Raw genomic sequence first — 17,452 nt, forward strand, 5'->3', positions numbered from 1 at the left:
TTTGGCCTGTTGGGTCACATTCATCTCATTGGTTTCCCCCAATGCCGGACACCTGGGAAACGGTTTCATTACCCACAATGCACCTGGAGCTGCCAACACAAACCTCCAGGAGACTCCAAGGTATACACACACACACACACACTGGTGTAAACATCCACTGGCATGAATAACAATGGCCGTGGCCAGCCAGACCCACCCCCACCTCCCTTCCCCCATGTGGTATCTCTGACTCGGACCGGCTATGTCCGAGTTAATAGCTTTTATTCCAGCGGTTCTCCACAGGGGCTCCAAGGATCAGGCTAAGGCTGGCAATAAATCAGACTCTGAGAAGCACGGGCCCAAATAACCTCACTACTTTAATCTAAAAAAAAATACACTTTAAGGCTTTCCGTAAAGCTTAAGTATAGTCTGCAAATGGAAAAGCCGGACGGGTCATCCTAACGTTGTGAATTGTGTTCAATACAGAGTTTCAATCACATGGATTCCCCCAAGCTGGCCTTGATTCAGGAACGGGCCCCATGGGGCCCTAAAGGACCAAAGCTCAAGAACCAAACCAAGGTCAGAGCACTACTTGTATTGGTCTGTGTGTGTACGTACAGGGGGCCGGGGGCCCCTAGGGGGTTCTTATCAGACCCAGGGCCCAGAACGCTCATGGATTCATGATCGCATTATTTCAACCCCTGACAGTTTTCTTTCTTTTTTCTCAGCAGATAGAGAGCAAGAGAGCTGCTGGATGGTGGAGACATGCGCAAATACACGCACGCACGCACACACACACACACACACACAGACATACAAATACATACACACACACATACATAGACACACAAGGACATACACACACACATGAACACACACACACACACACACACACACACACACACACACACACACACACACACATGAACACACACACACACACACACACACACACAAACACACACACACATATATACACACACATACAAGTACACACACACACACACACATATATATACACACTCTAACAAAAACACACACAAACACACTTATACACAAACTAGCACTAACACACACACACACACATACAAGTACACACACACAAGTACACACACACACACACATACAAGTACACACACACACACACACACACACACACACACACACACACACACACACACACACACACACACACGCCACGCTGTGGCCACCTGTGGCTGCTGGGACAGAGGCAAGGGAGTGGGACTGGAGCCGGAGTGAGGTTCCCAGAAGCAGGAAACAGCAGCTGTCCGTCTGTCCATCTGACCTCTGTGTGTGTGAGTGGGCAGGCGGGGGGACTCCCTGGCCTCCGAACGGAGGGAGCCGACCGCCCCGGTCCAAAGGAAATGTTTTATTTAGCAGGCTGTTCCTGGAGAGACGGATAGAGAAACACAGACAGAGATAGTCCACAGCGCAGGTTAGTGTGTTAACATGCGAAAGTCAGTGTACATGCATACGTGTTCTGTTCATAACGGATCGAGTTGTCGTGCTTGGATATTGTGTTATATTAAGGATATGAAAACAGTAGTTCGCCATCAATGTCCTTTTACACAGGGAGTGATAGTTCTCTATGGTCACCACTCCCACAATCAAGGTTTTAATCACAGGAAACCCACCTGATTGGTCTATATTTCGTCCCTGGCTGGCACACACTGGAATGATATCACAGTCAGAACTACAATGTCGGAAAAATAACTCATTGCAAATATGTACCCAAATATTTACGGTGCAGCTCAAAAACGCCGTGAAAACAATTACAGCACTAATGATAATATTCAAAGGGCCGAATATTTCATAAACATTTAGCTGTGTATAAACAGGACAAAGCCAGAGGAATGAGGAGGAACACACAGAGAGACAGGCCTTCTGCTCCGGTTACCAAAGCAGTTGAGAAGACGAATCGTTAAATCTGCGATCGGGTCGAGATCACAGCCAGCCACGGAGAGGTTGTGTGTGTGTGTGTGTAAACAAACCAATCCACCCTAAACTAGCAGACGGATACCAAATTTGGCCCTGCAGAAGAATAATGGTGTTAATAGCATGGACCTGACCCCTTCGTCGCATATTAAATCATCTTATTCACTTAAGTATGCTAAGTGCTCACACGGACCACAGAGATAGCATCCCTGCATTCCCTAACAAGGAGCCGACGGAACCCGAAGGGGACTGGTGTTAAAGATGAACCGACGTCGCAGCTCCATTAGACTAATCAAATTAGCCTGATAAACGGGTGAGGGCAAGCGTTCACACAGAGGTTGTGTGGATGGGGTGGTGGGCCCCTGACTCTGACTACGCGGCCTCTGACCTGAGCATCACAGCGAGCAAGAGAATCAAAGAAAATAGATGTATTATACTGTTCTAGTGATATTGTATTTTATTATATTCATATCTGGCTGTCTTCTGACAATTGAATGTAGCCTGATCGTATATGGGCCTAATGGGTGGAGGGATGGGAGGAGAGAGAGAACGAGATACACAGACAGAGAAAGAGAGGGGGGAGGGGGGGGGGGGGGGGGTAAAGAGAAATAGCACGAGAGAGAAATAGTTTGATGAGGGGGAGAATAGCAAGAGAAAGAGGGAGAGAGAGAGGTTGATGAGGGGGAGAAAAAACAAAAGAGAGAGAGAAATAGCAAGAGAAAGAGAGAGGGAGAGAGAGGGTGATGAGGGGGAGATATTGCAAGAGCGTACGAGAGAGAGCAAGAGAGAGAGAGAGAGAGAGAGGAAGATGTGGGGGAGATATCAAGAGAGAGAGAGAACCAGGGGAATCTCCCAATCAGGAGTGGGGATTGGTTATAATAGTTCCCCAGATGTAGAGCGCGCCCATCCTCCAAGTTCCGCTCACCAGGCGACAACTATTTTTTTGCGCTCTTTAATTGAAGTGTGAAGTTCGCGTTGACGTATAGGCCTATAGGCGACGGTTTCTCTTCGCAAAATGCAACGTTTCCGCGCTTCGCGTCTCCTGCTGATTCTCCTGATGCAACTGATACATGTGCAGGTAACACTTTGTCTCTAAGTTTCTGTGGATTGATTGATTGATCAATTGTTCGGTTGAACAATTATATGAAGAAAGGCTAAAAATCAATAATAATAATTCGAAGAATAAATAAACACTCCGGAATTATGTTGTTGTTTTACAATAAAGCGTGGTATTGACTGTTCTTATGGGACTCCAATTACTGACCGTGATGAAAATGACGGCCATGGCAAACTCGATGTTGACGTTACGTCTACATACATAGGCCTATAGGCCTATATATAAAATAGTTTACCTGCAGGGAAGACATTGCAGCTTTCTAGGGCATTCCTGTTGAAGAAGAAATGAATTAACCGTTTAAGTCCTACACTCAGCACTGTATATTTGTGTGGATGTTGTTGTTTTGTTTGTTGTTTGTTTCCCCGACATAAATTGTGATTTGACTAAGCCTTAATTAGCGTTGTATGTTTGGACAAGTAGATTTGGATAAGTACTTTTTTAAATTACTGATTGAAAATGCTAATATCATCCTGTCACTTTATTTATTTATATATTAATTCATTTATGTATTCTTCAATATTAGGACCTCTTGTGTACACTGCGCTGTGTGCAGAGTACAATCAATCATGCCTGAGCCCAGCAGGGGCGGATGCCGCCTGTTACTAAGATCCAATTAGACATAACGAGGTCTACTTAACCACGTGCATATGTGAAATCGAAAGGCTGACTGTCTCCAATTGCGAGACTGAGTAAACTCTGCAGAGGCCTCATTAGGGCAGCTCTACAGCATCAATACATTTACAGCCTGTCAATAGCTGAAAAGAAAGTAGTGGTCCATTTCGGTCAGAAACCCCAATGCAATGATTTTATATCATTCACATCGGTCTCTGTTTCTGGTCCATTGGGTGCAATAATTCACAGAGTAGCAGTTATTACATTTCACTATTGTTGCATATTTAGCTGTCATGCCTTTAGCCCCTGGAAGTATTAAAGACAGGGCTGTGATAGAAACACACTGTTTAGGCTCCATTGAACTCATGGGATTCATGTTAGAACCGTGTTGCTGGGTGTGGTGGGCTGGGTGCGACACATCTTTGGTGTTTATATTTAGTTCATGGTTCACGAATAATTTCCTTATTGTTTTAAAGGTTTTAAGTTGATTTCCATTACATAGGTCTTCATTCATTGATCGGTCTATACATCTAAGTGTGTATAATGTATGCTGTGATACCTGTACATTTGTATTGATGCATTGACATTTTGTAGATAGAATGCATTGATGGGCCACTAGAGAGAATGGGAGGCTAATTCCAAGGCAGGTTCACCTCTAATGGTAATAAATGAACATTGCTGTTAAGTGTCAGCAGAGCGATAATCAATTCAGTGAATAATTAACATCCGAGAATTCATTTGCAGTTCAAGTTCTCCAGACAACGCCAGGCAGAATGTAAGATTTGTCTTAATTAGAGACAGTGTGAGACAAAGCCAGAGGAGATGCCTGCTCAGCAGAGATTTGAAACCCAAAAAACGATATTATAGCCCCACTTCCGGCACCAACATGAATCATCAACATGAAGGGCAGACAGCGGAGGGAGCAACAGTTAAGAAAGACTGCAGAGAAGAAAGGAACGGATTCTACTTTTTTTCAATCTGAAAATAGCATTGTTCAAACTTTATTATCCCTGACTTTGTTACAATGGACTCGCCCTGCGGGAATTGCACTTTTTAACCAATAATAGAATTGCTGTTCAACAAAAATCTCCAACCACATTCTCTGGGAAAGTAGTGTAAGCACATTTCTTTCTTTTTATTGGGCAACCTGTTTTGCAGTTTTTACTCAAATTGGATCAAAAAAAAAACTTTTATTGAAATACTACATACAAATATTTTTGACGTTGCATCACTCTTAATGCAAGGGGAAATTTGAAGTGTTTGCTTTCCCTGCCACTAGAGGGCGCTCTAGACTTACGGTATTACTGAACAGCTTTAAATTACTTCTTTACTGTGTAATGTGGAGTAGCCAGTACAATACATTACAAAATCGACCCTATAGCTACATCCCACGGTCGAGTGTCAATGTAGCCAGACCACCATGGCTGGTTGATTGATCTACTGGGTGTAGAATGCCACCTGTGTTGCTAAATAGGACCCCTTTAAATGTCAATTTCAATAAAATAATCGGTCACTAATGACATTGTTTACAGCTGCCTATGGCTCATCATATGTTTGCATAACAAACAATTCGCCTGTATAATCTAAATGAAGATTGCATATTCCAATCTCATTATCTTTGCAGAGTTCCCAGGCTGAACCCCATCCGAAGGGTGAGAGACACTTTCAACACTACACATGCATACATGGACACAGACACACGCACACACACACACACACACATAGGCACCCACACGCATTAACACGCATAGGCACCCACACGCACACACCCATGCACACAAATACACACGCCACACACATGCACACAAACACCCACGGCACACACGCACAGGCACCCACCCACACAAACCCCTAAGCACACATACACACACACATACACACACACACACACACACACACACACACACGCGTCCATGCGAACCAACACGCCACACATAAACACACACATGCGCACACACACGCAAAACCACATAAACACAACAACGTCCTCTGATCTGACAACATGTGACGGGTCCCGCTCTGTTTGTGCTGCAGTGCTGTTCCTGGACCTGTGGAACAGGAGCTTGTGTCACCTGATGGAGCAGCTGGTGGAGGTGGGCCAGGAGCACCCAGCGACAGGGATGGGCTACATCTACCACCCCGCCTGCGTCCCACTCTGGAGATGTGCCGGTTGCTGTAGCGACGAGAACCTTGAATGTCACCCATTGGTCACTCGGAACACCACCATGCAGGTGTGGTCTCCACCCATGTAATTTGTCATTGCATTTTCTCTTCCTATATCTTTTTTTTGCGGTGGTGCTATGTAGATTTACGTTATCGTTTTTGAAGTGTTGTTTTAATCGAGGGAATAAGCAATTTACATCCTTTGTAATTAATTATAATTGAGTACCCTATTACACACTTTATTGCTGATTTCACATTTTAATTTCCCTCTACAGATGAAATATAGCATTTGCTTCTAGAAATATGTGTGGATACAGGGTTGGTTCAGATAAAATGTTAATGATGACACTCATTAACATTTGGTTCAGTTATAGCCGCAGTGAAATTAAAGCGATTTTATTAAATCCAACCCAGTTGCTGAGGATTTCTCCCTCAGAGAAAAGCTGGCAGTATGTGGGTCTATCGTTTACCGAACACCTCCAATGTGAATGCAGGTGAGTCACCAGATACAATGAGGTCACCTGTACACAGAATATGAGTTTCAAAAAGATGTGCAAACCAAACTCCCAACTGGTTTTGTCTTTTTTTCCCCCGCTTTTTCTAGACCACGCCCAAAGGAACGGCATGGCGACAGGTGAGTCGACGCCCACTTACTTGGAGGTTCTCGAACCTGTGTTGTCCCAGCTGTTCAGCACCCTCTCTCTATTGGTCCACAGCTTCAGTCAATCAATCGTGAATAGAAGCCGAGGGAGGAAGAAGCGGAAGAGGGCAAAGACCTGTGGCTGGTAAGAGGATCCATCCATCCATCCATCTATCTAGGGCAGAACTGTTTTCTACCTATGGCTGTTCAACTCTCACCCACATGTAGCTTCTGATTAATGCATCTGCTGACTAAAACACTCCTATAAAGATGTAAAATCCATCCATCCATCCATCTAACAGCCACTATGTTTCCCAGTCAACATGTGTTGGCCGAGCTCGAGCCCCAGCCCCAGGGGCAGCCTCTCACCGGTGAAACATGACACCGGCCGATTGATCCATATGCGGGGAAGGCATAGAGAGAGCACCGCTCAGAGGCAGCCCTCCCGACCCCGGAGGGGAACTCGATAGGCTGCGTTGCTTGACGCGGTATCGACAGCATAGGCATTTGACACGAAGCACGCACACACACACACAGGTCACGTCTCAGTGCGCATATAGAGGAGGCTGCGTGTCAAAGGTTGACCTCTAAACCCGCTGATACGGATGGTTAGGAATTTTAAATGATCAGCGCATGCATGGCGAATAATCAGGTTCCTGTTGTTGTTGTTGTTGTAAGGTGTTGTTGTTATTGTTTTTTAACTTGTGCACTGAGACAAGTATAAGATGCATAACAAGCAGACAATACACAGTGGATGCATATTAAGTGAGTTAATGAATACAGTGTATGTATCATATTTTCTGGTTCAAAAGGTAAACGCTGATGCGCTTTAGCTGTGACTCTGAAACTCTCAAAGGGCTTTAAAACATCTTGCTCAAGAGCAGTCAGAGACTCTCCAGTTCAATGACGACCTCCCTGACCCCTGAGCTGAACTTTCCCCCCCAGAAAAAGCACATAGCAACAGCCACCAGCTAACCTGTGGCCTAATGGCTATTGGACACTGGGTACCAACTAGGTAGGAAAGATATTTCTGTGTGTGTGTGTGTGTGTGTGTGTGTGTGTGTGTGTGTGTGTGTGTGTGTGTGTGTGTGTGTGTGAGTCTGTGTCTAGGTGTATGCATGTGTGTGTGTGTGTGTGTGTGTGTGTGTGTGTGTGTGCGTGTGTGCGTGTGCGTGTGTGTGTGTGTGTGCGCGCATGTGCGTGTGTGTGACCTTGAGGCCATCTCTATCTCTCGTTTCAAAGACTGCCGTGTCTGTAGGCGGTAACACTGCCATCGTTCTCCCATCTGAAATCCTCCCACATCCGTGTGCAGAGAAACCGTTTTAATTGCTTCTGTATTTGGATACACGTCTCTATACTTTGCATTCCTTGAGCTATGTCCCCACGTGGGAGGGTCCTGTGTTCCACCGCCGTAGTGCCCTTGAGCAATAGACATTCTTATGGTCTGTGAGGGAGCTAGCCGTCCCTATGGTCCTACCAAACACATTCCTGTGACACGTGTATTAGAGAGAGAGAGGGAGCTGTGGTTTTATGGAAACATCACTAATATATTCGGTAAGTGATTAGGTCAATACTCCTGCTACTTTCAAATAATTGTCAATCATTTACGATACTAACAGTTCAATTACAAAAAGTGTAAAATATGTCTTCGAAATATAAACTGATTTGGAACTATCGAGGTTTTTCGATATCGTTCATCCTGTAGTCTCCGGTATGAACCACAGCATAGTGTTCAAAGTTCATCAAGATTCAGTTCATTCACATCACACCTTTCTTCTGAAAGCACTATTTGTTAAGCCCTGAAAGAAATCTCATCATCACTTCAGTGCAGGGACCGGAGATTCATCTCAGACCAAGGCGCTACAATATAAGTGTGATAGCCTACTGAAGATGATAGAGGAATCGCAGCACGGTTTCGTCCGACATGGAGAAGAACAGCGATTTCGCTCGGGGCGATTTCTCGTGTTCGCGTTGAACGGTTCTTGTGTGAGATGGGCGCTGTGTGTGTGAGATAGGCGCTCTGTGTCTGTGTCTTCATCAGGTGTCAGGAGGGGAACGAATAGCCCGTCTGCAGCCCTGGGGAACACAGCGATCGACCGGCCAGAGTCAGATTCATCACTTTATATTTTTACTTATGTAAAAAAAACAACACTGTAAAGATTTTGTTTGACATTTTTTACACGTTGTATTTCTGTTCTTTTAGCACAGTTTTCAACGTAGGCCTATAGCTTTTGTTTTACTGCATTTTGTTTTACTGCATCCTTATTTCTAATGATGGTGTATGCCTTGATGGAAAATAAAACATTTCAAGTGATGTGTGAGTAAAAACATAAATGCTTATGACTAATAGCCTCCAGTTATTTGAGTTGACTAATAGCCTCATAGGAGTTAAAAATAAACACAAAAATGATGGAAGGAAACTTCCATTTGTCCTGAAATATGAGTCCCCTATTATCCGTCGTGTTGAGTTTCCTTGTTATCTCCTGCATTGTGACAGTGGTCACCTTATCTGTGTGACGCACTGTGTGACATAAATAACATAATAAACACACGGTACGTTACATATTTAGTCACATTATTCCTGTTTTGGTAGAAGTCACAAATCACAACCGTTATGTGGTGGGCAGATGAGAGAGAACTTTTTTTTTTTATACACAGCCTACTATTGTTGGTTCTGTGCTTAAGTTAAGGCTGTATTTAAAATGTACACACGCTTCATATCCGCCTAACTAGGTGAGGCGTTTAACCTACATCAAGTGAACTCCCGTCGACCTTTTCCCATGCAATGTGAGCTTATGATTTTCACTATCCACACACGTGACAACTATCAGAACATACCCCTGTTCTGAACATAGTTCACTGAAAAACAGCCTCAGTGGGCCTGGGGCGCCAGGCGTTTGGTTTCAGCACAGAGCCACACTATTATGTAATAATGTAATGCACGAGTACATTGTGATCGTCAGGGCCCCCGAATTCCCCGACAGTACATCCGAGATGGCTGTGCTCACACACACCTCTGTGTGCCTCTCCCAGCGAACACAATGTCCTCAACTTGCCACACATACGACCGCGGTCACGTTTCTAGGCCTAGTGCCAGCTCGTCGGCCAATCAGGAACGAGGGAATTGAAAGGGGGCGGGTGCGTCGCGCCTAAAGAAAGCAGCGGTTCTACTACTATACTACAAGCCCCGCCCATTGTTTTCCAAATATGGCAAGATGAACTGTCTACAAAGCGTCTGGAGCATAGTCTGTTTCCTCCTGCGATTCTGCGCCCGGAAACATTGTTTGACTGTGTTTTAGAGAGACAAATGATAGGAACAGGCGCTTCTTGGTTCAAACGCTGGAACTAAAGGTAACATTGAGTCGTGTCGCATTCCAGTGTCACCGGTGGGGCGGCTGGGGGTCTTGTGGACCGCGCCGCGGAACACCGAGTCCTAGTAGCCGTATGAGCGTGAGCACGGCTGGGATAACAAGGAAGAGAGGCTGGGGAGGAAAGGTACTCTCTTCTGCAACTTCTAAGTACACATTGGTGTGTAGTGCAATCCGTTACATCGAAAGGGCCTTGTAGGTGTTGCAGTTTGCAGTTTGAGCTGTTCATGAGAGATGTGCTTTGTTTGAACTTTTGCTATTCATCATTTATATCCGATAATAGTTTGAAGGATGATAGAACAAATTGTCCATGGAAGTTCACATAAGACTGGGCAAATTAAGATACTTTTTTTTTTCCAATGCTCGCATGCTGCAATGTTTTTATTTATTATTTTTTAATTCAGGGTAACTTTCTCATTCAAAGTAGCATTCTAATCTTAAAGTAATTGCATGCCATGTTTTTGTAACGGCTTGAGCAAACACAACAGCGTAGTCTGTGTCTGTGTCTATTCAAATTCGAGACTGTGCAAAGATACCCACTCTGACCTATGTTTTCTTATCAGGTGTAGCCGTGGGAAACGCTGATGTAGATCAGTGGTGACCTTTCCAGCGCGTAGAGGAACAGCCGGTCAACAGATCACACAGCATGAGCACCAGACGGAAGACGCAAAGCAACCAGAGGGCCAACAACAAACTCCGAACCATGTCCGGTGGTTCCCGGGCGGATTCCGAAAGAGACTCGGGATTCTCCGGTATGTCTGGATCTGCTTATTTCGGCTTATTGCGCTATTCCGGGCACCATACAGAACGCACACCTGCGCTGCGTAACTTTTCTACTGCAACTATTTACTACATCATCCGACATAAAAATAAAAAACAACAACCTTGGAACGCGAATGTTTCTAAACACGCCTTGTCAACCCACCTAGGGAATCTCTCTGCATAAATGTTTTTTATTGGTTTGGTCCACTTTTGCAAAGCATGTAACTATCAGCCCCTAGAGTCCGCTAATGGGGAAAACATGCATAGTGTGCAAGTTTAAGCAGCACAGATTGCTACAACCTCACACTTTCCTCTGTTGTCGACGTGTAGATACGAGCTCCGAGCCCACCAGCACCAAGGGAACCACCGACTCTGAGGACTTGACTCGTTGTGCCCCGCAACAAGGGGGGACGCGTGGGGCGGGTTCTGTGATTTCACAGCTGGCCGTGCTGGGAGGGTCGTCCTACCCTAACATGTCCCCCATGATCATCATGAACAACGTCCTGCTCAAGCAGGTAGGCCTACAGACGTCCATAGACAAACCAGTAATATTCCAAATTATTTCTTAACTTAATTGCTGCCCTGCTTTTAAACGGGATTGCAACCGCACTCTGTTGTGCATTCTTAAGAAATAATTACTTTAATGATCATAATTGAAATGTCATCATCAGAGCGATTATGTGTATCTTTCCGAAAAGGGAAATAACTGGAGATAAATCCAATAACACAGCCCTAACTGCATGGGTCCAGTCTTTAATTAGTGATGCTAGTAATTAGTCAAGGGAATGCTTTTTAAAAAATTCTGAACCTTTCAAGTATGAACCCCCCCTGTGTGAACAGAGGGGGAGCTGTGCGAACACGTCCCATGTGACATTAATCTGTGTGTGTTCCTCTGGCCCTTGCAGCCTACCGACGCCCCGACGCCCCTGAAGCCCTGGGGGTTCAGGCCCGCGGTGGAGGTGGTCCAGCCCGTGGTCCAGTCCCCCCAGGTGGTCTTCATCCAACCGGTGCTCTCCCACCCCACGCCCCCCTCCCATAAGGACCCCCACTCCTCCAGACACCGGCGCCCCAAGAAGTACCTGCCCCTCCTCAAGTCCTACCCCAAGATAGCCCCCCACCCCGGAGACAGCAGCCCCGGCTCCTTGGGTAGAGGTGGCGCCGCTTCTTCCTCATCGTCCGCCTCTTCCATGTCTTCGTGCTCCTCCTCCTCCTCTTCCTCAAGGTCAAAAAGAGGCTCTAAGACGACCTGCGGCCACCGGGAGCACTCTCACCGAGGCAAGCGTCACCATCAGAAGAAGAAGAGCCAGTCCGGAGGGCGCTCTCCCCCGTCGGCGTCTCCCCGCGTCCCCCCCGCAGCCCCAAGCGCCCTATCCCTGAAGCCCCTCCCCACGGCAGAAGATCCCGTCGCCGGCGAGCGACTCGCGTGGGTGGTGACCGTCCCGTTGACCTCAGAGCCTACTCCGTCGCCTCCGGTCGCCCCGACGACGCTCCAGGCGCAGACGTTGACCGGCTGCGGCCCGGAGCCCGTGGGCCCCGGCGGCGACCCGGACACCGAGACGGAGACCAAGAGGATGCGCTTCTGCAACACGTACAACATCCTGAGCAAGTCGGGCCTGCTGGACATCACCCTGAAGACCAAGGAGCTGCTGCGGCAGAACCGGCGCACCCAGGGCGACCTGGACCGCCTCAAGGAGCACACGGAGCTCTTCGTCCAGGCGCTGCTGAGCGGCGACCCCGGAGTCTTCCTCAAGCTGCAGACCCGCCTGCAAGAGGAGGAGGAGGAGGAGGAGGAGGACGCAAAGAGGCGGGGAGACACCGGGGAGCGTGACGCCGCGAAGGACGACTAAGGATTAAGGGCGCCGGGGGCGTAATCCACTGGACTGACACGAGAGAGTGGTTGGCTTCACAAGGGAAAACAGCTGGACCGGAAAAAATGGGTCCCGCGATCCAACACCCGCCCCGTGGTACCTCTGTATACCCCAGACTGCGGCGACCTACATATGGTCCGTCGCCCGCTGGCTGTTAGAGCGCAGGGCGGCCGGACTCTGTGTCGAATCCTTGGCACCGTTAATTGTTCGAGTGTGGCCTGGAGGTTTGTGTCACGGGGACCAAAAGGGCAAACAACACATGAAACTGCACTTATTTGGTCCGACATTGAGCATATATATAGTGATTAGCATTGTGCTATTTCTAAACGGTTGCCTGTGATCGTGACAAAGTAATGTAACGCGTACTGTAAAATCGGTTTACTATCGTCGATATAAATGTGCTAGTCATTGTAGGTTCTGGATGCGTTGACCTATTGACATCAAGACTAACTCTAAATTGTATGTCAAGTCCTTTCATGCAGGCCTAATCTTTTTTAAATGCCTCATTTCATATTTATATACTTGATATGTACATTTTTATATCAATCTCGTGCTGTTTTCAGTGATGAGTCCAGCCCATGCCTTATTGTCTGACTGAATGGGTTCAGTGATGAGTCCAACATCTCTAAACGAGAGCAATGTGTGCCTGAGGTGTCTGAAGATTTCTCTGTGCTATTTTTGACAGTTACGTAGTATTTTGTGCGGTCAACTCACCATTTGGTGTATAATTTGCATTTTCGTTAGGAAGGCAGCTGCAGTACCTGAAGGAAAATATCCTTGAGCTCTGAACATGCATTCCAAGGGCTCCTCCATTTGAAAAAACATTCAACAATTCATACAGCTCCATAGCTTATTTATTTAATCCTTCATAGATCAATAGTACGAATGAGAGTGTGTTTCTACAATCTTTATTGAGGTTATTTTTGTTCCTGGCATGTAGCAACTTGTTTCAGTAATGTATTTTCCTGTTTTGAGTACATCTTGAAAATGAAAAGAGAATATAACTTCAGGAGGAAATGATTGCCAAGACAGCTCTGCTCTACTTTGATTTAAGAGATGGGGCTTCGTTGCTCACAACAAAATGCAAAATGAACTAATCTTAGTTTTAACTCACAAACATAGGCTATACTACCAGAAGGTTGTGGTGTTCTGGCTGAGACATTTTCTTTTATTTTTATATTTCGTTCTGTGGATTTATCATATCTTAGTAACTGGAATAATGTATATGCAAAGCTACTACAAGGAGAATGAAGTGCCACATAAGTGCGTCCATCATCAAGCAACATCCTCATACATAGGTTGTGTATGTATGTATATGTACATACTGGGTCAGTTAGTGTCTGCCAAACGCACAGCTACAAATACATAGATATTGAATTATCTCTTATCTCTTCCACGAACAATGAATTTGTCTCTTATCTTAGATTAAAAGGCTGCGTAGCAACTAGGTCCTTAATGTCTCGGCAATAAAATAAAGACAGGCTCTATCTTTCTTCAAAGCCCTGGGCTAGCATTAAGAATAGATGTACAATGATATAATATACAATACTATACTATTAAGGGATGCTTTGAGGTCTGAAGACCTGTTTGAAACAAGCTCTGTGTGAAGGATCATCATGCACATAAGAATTCCTCTAGCACTGACAATCATTAAATTATAATCTAGTGCATATGCTCCAAAACCCCTCATCTCCTCCTGGCTCCTGGAGGACATGTAACATTTTTTACCAAAAGACATGAGCAGTAATTATTGAGAATGGGAGAGACAGATAACCAAGATCATGTGACCCTTCATAAGGCCTGTGTACAGTCATTGCCATACATGCCATGCAACAATGTTCAAGGTTGTCTTTTTTAATTTATTGTGTGTGTTGGGATCCACAAGGTTTTTGTGATCTGTGCAGTGCATATAATTAATTTTGGATAATACTAATTGCTATATAAAGACTACAAGTAGTTGCTATTTTTATATTTATTGTTCATGGTCTAAACTAATGCGATGTGTTTGTGCCTCAAATAAATTGTCTGCATAAAGAACTCATTCATCCATAAGGATTGTGGCCTCACTTAAATGTTTGTGCTTTGTTTTTTGTTTTGTTTATTAGATATGGTGAACCCTTCCTCTAATGTACTGTTACTAATGTACTGAGAATGATTAATCTGATTTAATTTAATTTCTTAGCTGTCGTCATACAATTCAACACCTTGTTTTATTAAAATGGTTTTCAAAGAGTATACCAACTGATGCACAAGAGGCAGATACATTGCACATTTCTATCTGCCGTCGTTATTTTTCTGTATACTATGTACATTGTTTACGATGTCAAGATGCTGTGTGTGTGTGTTTGTCTGTCTGTCTGTCTGTCTGTCTTTCTGTGTAGTTGTGTGTGTGTGTGTGTGTGTGTGTGTGTGTGTGTGTGTGTGTGTGTGCCTACTACTACTTTCAGCTCAATATGAAATATGTAGGTCTTATATTCAGTGGGGCATGAATCAAACAAAAGCATTTTATTACATAAAGTACATTGGCATTATCTGTCACAGTGCACTTGTATCATTCTCAGACTTTCCGGTTTATTTGTGTATTCTCCGTCTGCCTTATCTTGTCTTTAAATATCTAGAAATACAAGGTTTTGTGTCATTTTCATGGACACCGGCAGTGTAGTGATGGACAAAAGGATCATTATTCCAAATACATTATTATGTACCAAATGTGGAGGTGCCTTCGTTTTTCTTTAATTTGACTGGTGAGTGGTGGTTACAATTGATTGCAAATTCACAATAATTAGTCATATTAAAAATGTTATTGTAGGATTACGAATTCAGCCCACATTAATAAAATGTTGTATTAAAGTATAAATATAATATAATTCTCAGAATATTCAAATGACTTCAGCAGGCAATGACACTCAACTCAAGCAATACTACAGTGTAAGTAAAACAAAGGGGAGGCAATGTACAGCCATACTCTCTTAGTCAATGTAGTACACACCACTAGATGGCAACAACGTACCCCTTCGACCCGACTTATACACACGGAAGTGGTATCAAGTGTGGACCTTCAGGATCTCCGTAGAACAATTTTGGTCGACTGGTGTTTTGATATATTTATGTTTTGTATGTTGAAGTTAAACAATTCAAGGTAAGCCGTCCACGCGGTATTTTTTCTACTGACGATGTCGACCTAGACACTGTTTCACCCGGGTTCGAGGCGACGTGGTGTGGGTTCTAGTTCATGTTTGGACAGCAGCAAGCTAACATCTGACCGGTGGGCTAACCACACTGGTGGGTCTGATAATCAACTAGAACCAGCTCTCTGGAGAGGGGAGTCCAGCCTGCTTTGGACATCTGACACTATGTTATTCGCGGTCTTTGAATGGCAATATCTCGACACGAAACTATGCATTTAGAGTTACTATACTGGTGAAATAACATAGCATATAATCTGTGTGTGTGTGTGTGTGTGTGTGTGTGTGTGTGTGTGTGTGTGTGTGTGTATATATATATATAGGTCAGTCGTTTATACATTTTAAAACCCGACGTGTATTCTTCTTGCTGTAACGTAAGACGAGACCCTGCACATCCATCACACATGACCCACTGAGAAGCTATAACCAGAGCCATAACTCTGCAGGAGAAACTTGGGGTAAGGGTCTGCTGTGAGTTTGTATGTGCCTTTCCATGCACACTTTGGCTCAATACGTGTATTGTGCATTGTTTTAATGGACATCTTGTTCTTCTAGATTTCACAAAGTGTGACCCATGCTTTCTGATGAGCTCGACTCCAAACCCGAGGTAACCTCGACGTTACTTTACTCCCGTCACAACGATTACATTTCGGTAGAATCGGTTGCATCCCTCTATAAGCTTTTAAGTACTGTGTAAGTAGTTCTGTAGCCATGAATAATTAGATCCTAGTTCTGATTTGACCCCATTGTTGATCTAAATGTAAGCTCCAATCCACATTATATAGGCTCTATAATCTCATGGTCCATGGAGGAGATATAGTAGCCTCATTGCTATTCTTCTGTCGGCTTCTTCTCAAGCTTTGCTAGATAAATATAACTCATGCAACGGATCACAATAATTTACCATAATGTTCTCTGTGGTCTGAACAAATCCTTCAGACCTTTCTGCAGCCGTTTCTGCTCTCTCTCTCTCTTAAGATGTGTGTTTTCCCATCTCTTTCATCAGCTGCTGGTGCAGTTTGTACAGAACGCATCCATCCCACTGGTCCAGGGTCTGGAGGACTCAGAATCCAAGCACTGCCTTCCCCTGCTGGCGCCCACTGACGTCTCTCTGTGTGGCCCACTGGAGCTCTCAGGTCAGCAGTGGGTCGTCCCCTCAGGCTAAAGCACAGCGCTTTAGTCGGCTGTTGTTGTCCTGTAGTGTGTGTGTGTGTTCAGCATTAATTTGCTGTATAACTCGACTAAACATTAACGGTGTGATCATCTGCAAGAGTTGCTTTTTCCGACCGACTTCAGTCAAAATTCAGAAGAAAGAATACATTTTAAAAAAATGCTCGTCATCCCTCCCTCTGCCTTCTCTCTCTCGCCCAACCCCGCCCACCCTGAGAGAGAGAGAGAGAGAGAGAGAGAGAGAGAGAGAGAGAGAGAGAGAGAGAGAGAGAGAGAGAGAGAGAGAGAGAGAGAGAGAGAGAGAGAGAGAGAGAGAGAGAGAGAGAGAGAGAGAGAGAGAGAGAGAGAGAGAGAGAGAGAGAGACTCACTGAGATTCCTCTATGCATGCTGCCGCCGAGTCGGAGCAATTAACCTAGATCCACGTAGTTATGTGAGCGTCTAGGTGACAGAATGTACTTTGGAGCGTATCTCAAACCAATACCATTAGCATATTGTGCCATTAACTTGATGTGCTTCTTTGATGTGATTAAGAGGTTGTATCACAGTGTTTATTTCTAATTAACACTTGAGTCTCACAAATCTCCTAATTGCTCTGTGCGACACACGTTGTTGCGTGTGTTAGAAAAAAAAA

General features: G+C 44.9%; 2 protein-coding genes and 1 pseudogene across 3 annotated transcripts in view; 2 read left to right on the forward strand and 1 right to left on the reverse strand.

Annotated features, from left to right (window-relative positions):
- The first annotated feature begins 2,868 nt into the window (after positions 1 to 2,868).
- LOC311363660 (snake venom vascular endothelial growth factor toxin-like) lies at positions 2,869 to 8,717 on the forward strand. The gene is made up of 7 exons (XM_084483619.1): positions 2,869 to 3,013; positions 5,289 to 5,316; positions 5,699 to 5,895; positions 6,242 to 6,321; positions 6,432 to 6,461; positions 6,544 to 6,612; positions 8,509 to 8,717. Exons 1-7 carry the CDS (start codon positions 2,951 to 2,953, stop codon positions 8,528 to 8,530), a joined length of 489 nt encoding a protein of 162 aa, XP_084339745.1. The 5' UTR covers positions 2,869 to 2,950; the 3' UTR covers positions 8,531 to 8,717.
- A 1,700-nt stretch (positions 8,718 to 10,417) lies between these two features.
- On the forward strand, positions 10,418 to 12,444 carry cipcb (CLOCK-interacting pacemaker b; the record flags this gene model as incomplete). The annotated part of the gene is made up of 3 exons (XM_084484240.1): positions 10,418 to 10,587; positions 10,928 to 11,112; positions 11,503 to 12,444. Exons 1-3 carry the CDS (start codon positions 10,482 to 10,484, stop codon positions 12,442 to 12,444), a joined length of 1,233 nt encoding a protein of 410 aa, XP_084340366.1. The 5' UTR covers positions 10,418 to 10,481.
- A 4,755-nt stretch (positions 12,445 to 17,199) lies between these two features.
- Positions 17,200 to 17,452, reverse strand: part of LOC311364238 (ectonucleoside triphosphate diphosphohydrolase 5-like) — a 6,329-nt pseudogene continuing 6,076 nt past the window's right edge. Inside the window, exon 9 of the transcript XR_014684212.1 lies at positions 17,200 to 17,233. The product of XR_014684212.1 is annotated as an ectonucleoside triphosphate diphosphohydrolase 5-like (transcript). The remainder of the gene's footprint in view (positions 17,234 to 17,452) is intronic.

This window comes from Micromesistius poutassou (assembly GCF_964030765.1).
Source record: "Micromesistius poutassou genome assembly, chromosome: 19".
NCBI classification, from domain to species: domain Eukaryota; kingdom Metazoa; phylum Chordata; class Actinopteri; order Gadiformes; family Gadidae; genus Micromesistius; species Micromesistius poutassou.

Coding starts and splice junctions, on each gene's coding strand:
- LOC311363660 (XM_084483619.1), top strand. CDS start 2,951: ATGCAACGTTTCCGCGCTTCGCGTCTCCTGCTGATTCTCCTGATGCAA. Junction 3,014..5,288: donor TGCAACTGATACATGTGCAG/GTAACACTTTGT, acceptor TTATCTTTGCAG/AGTTCCCAGGCTGAACCCCA. Junction 5,896..6,241: donor CTCGGAACACCACCATGCAG/GTGTGGTCTCCA, acceptor AATCCAACCCAG/TTGCTGAGGATTTCTCCCTC.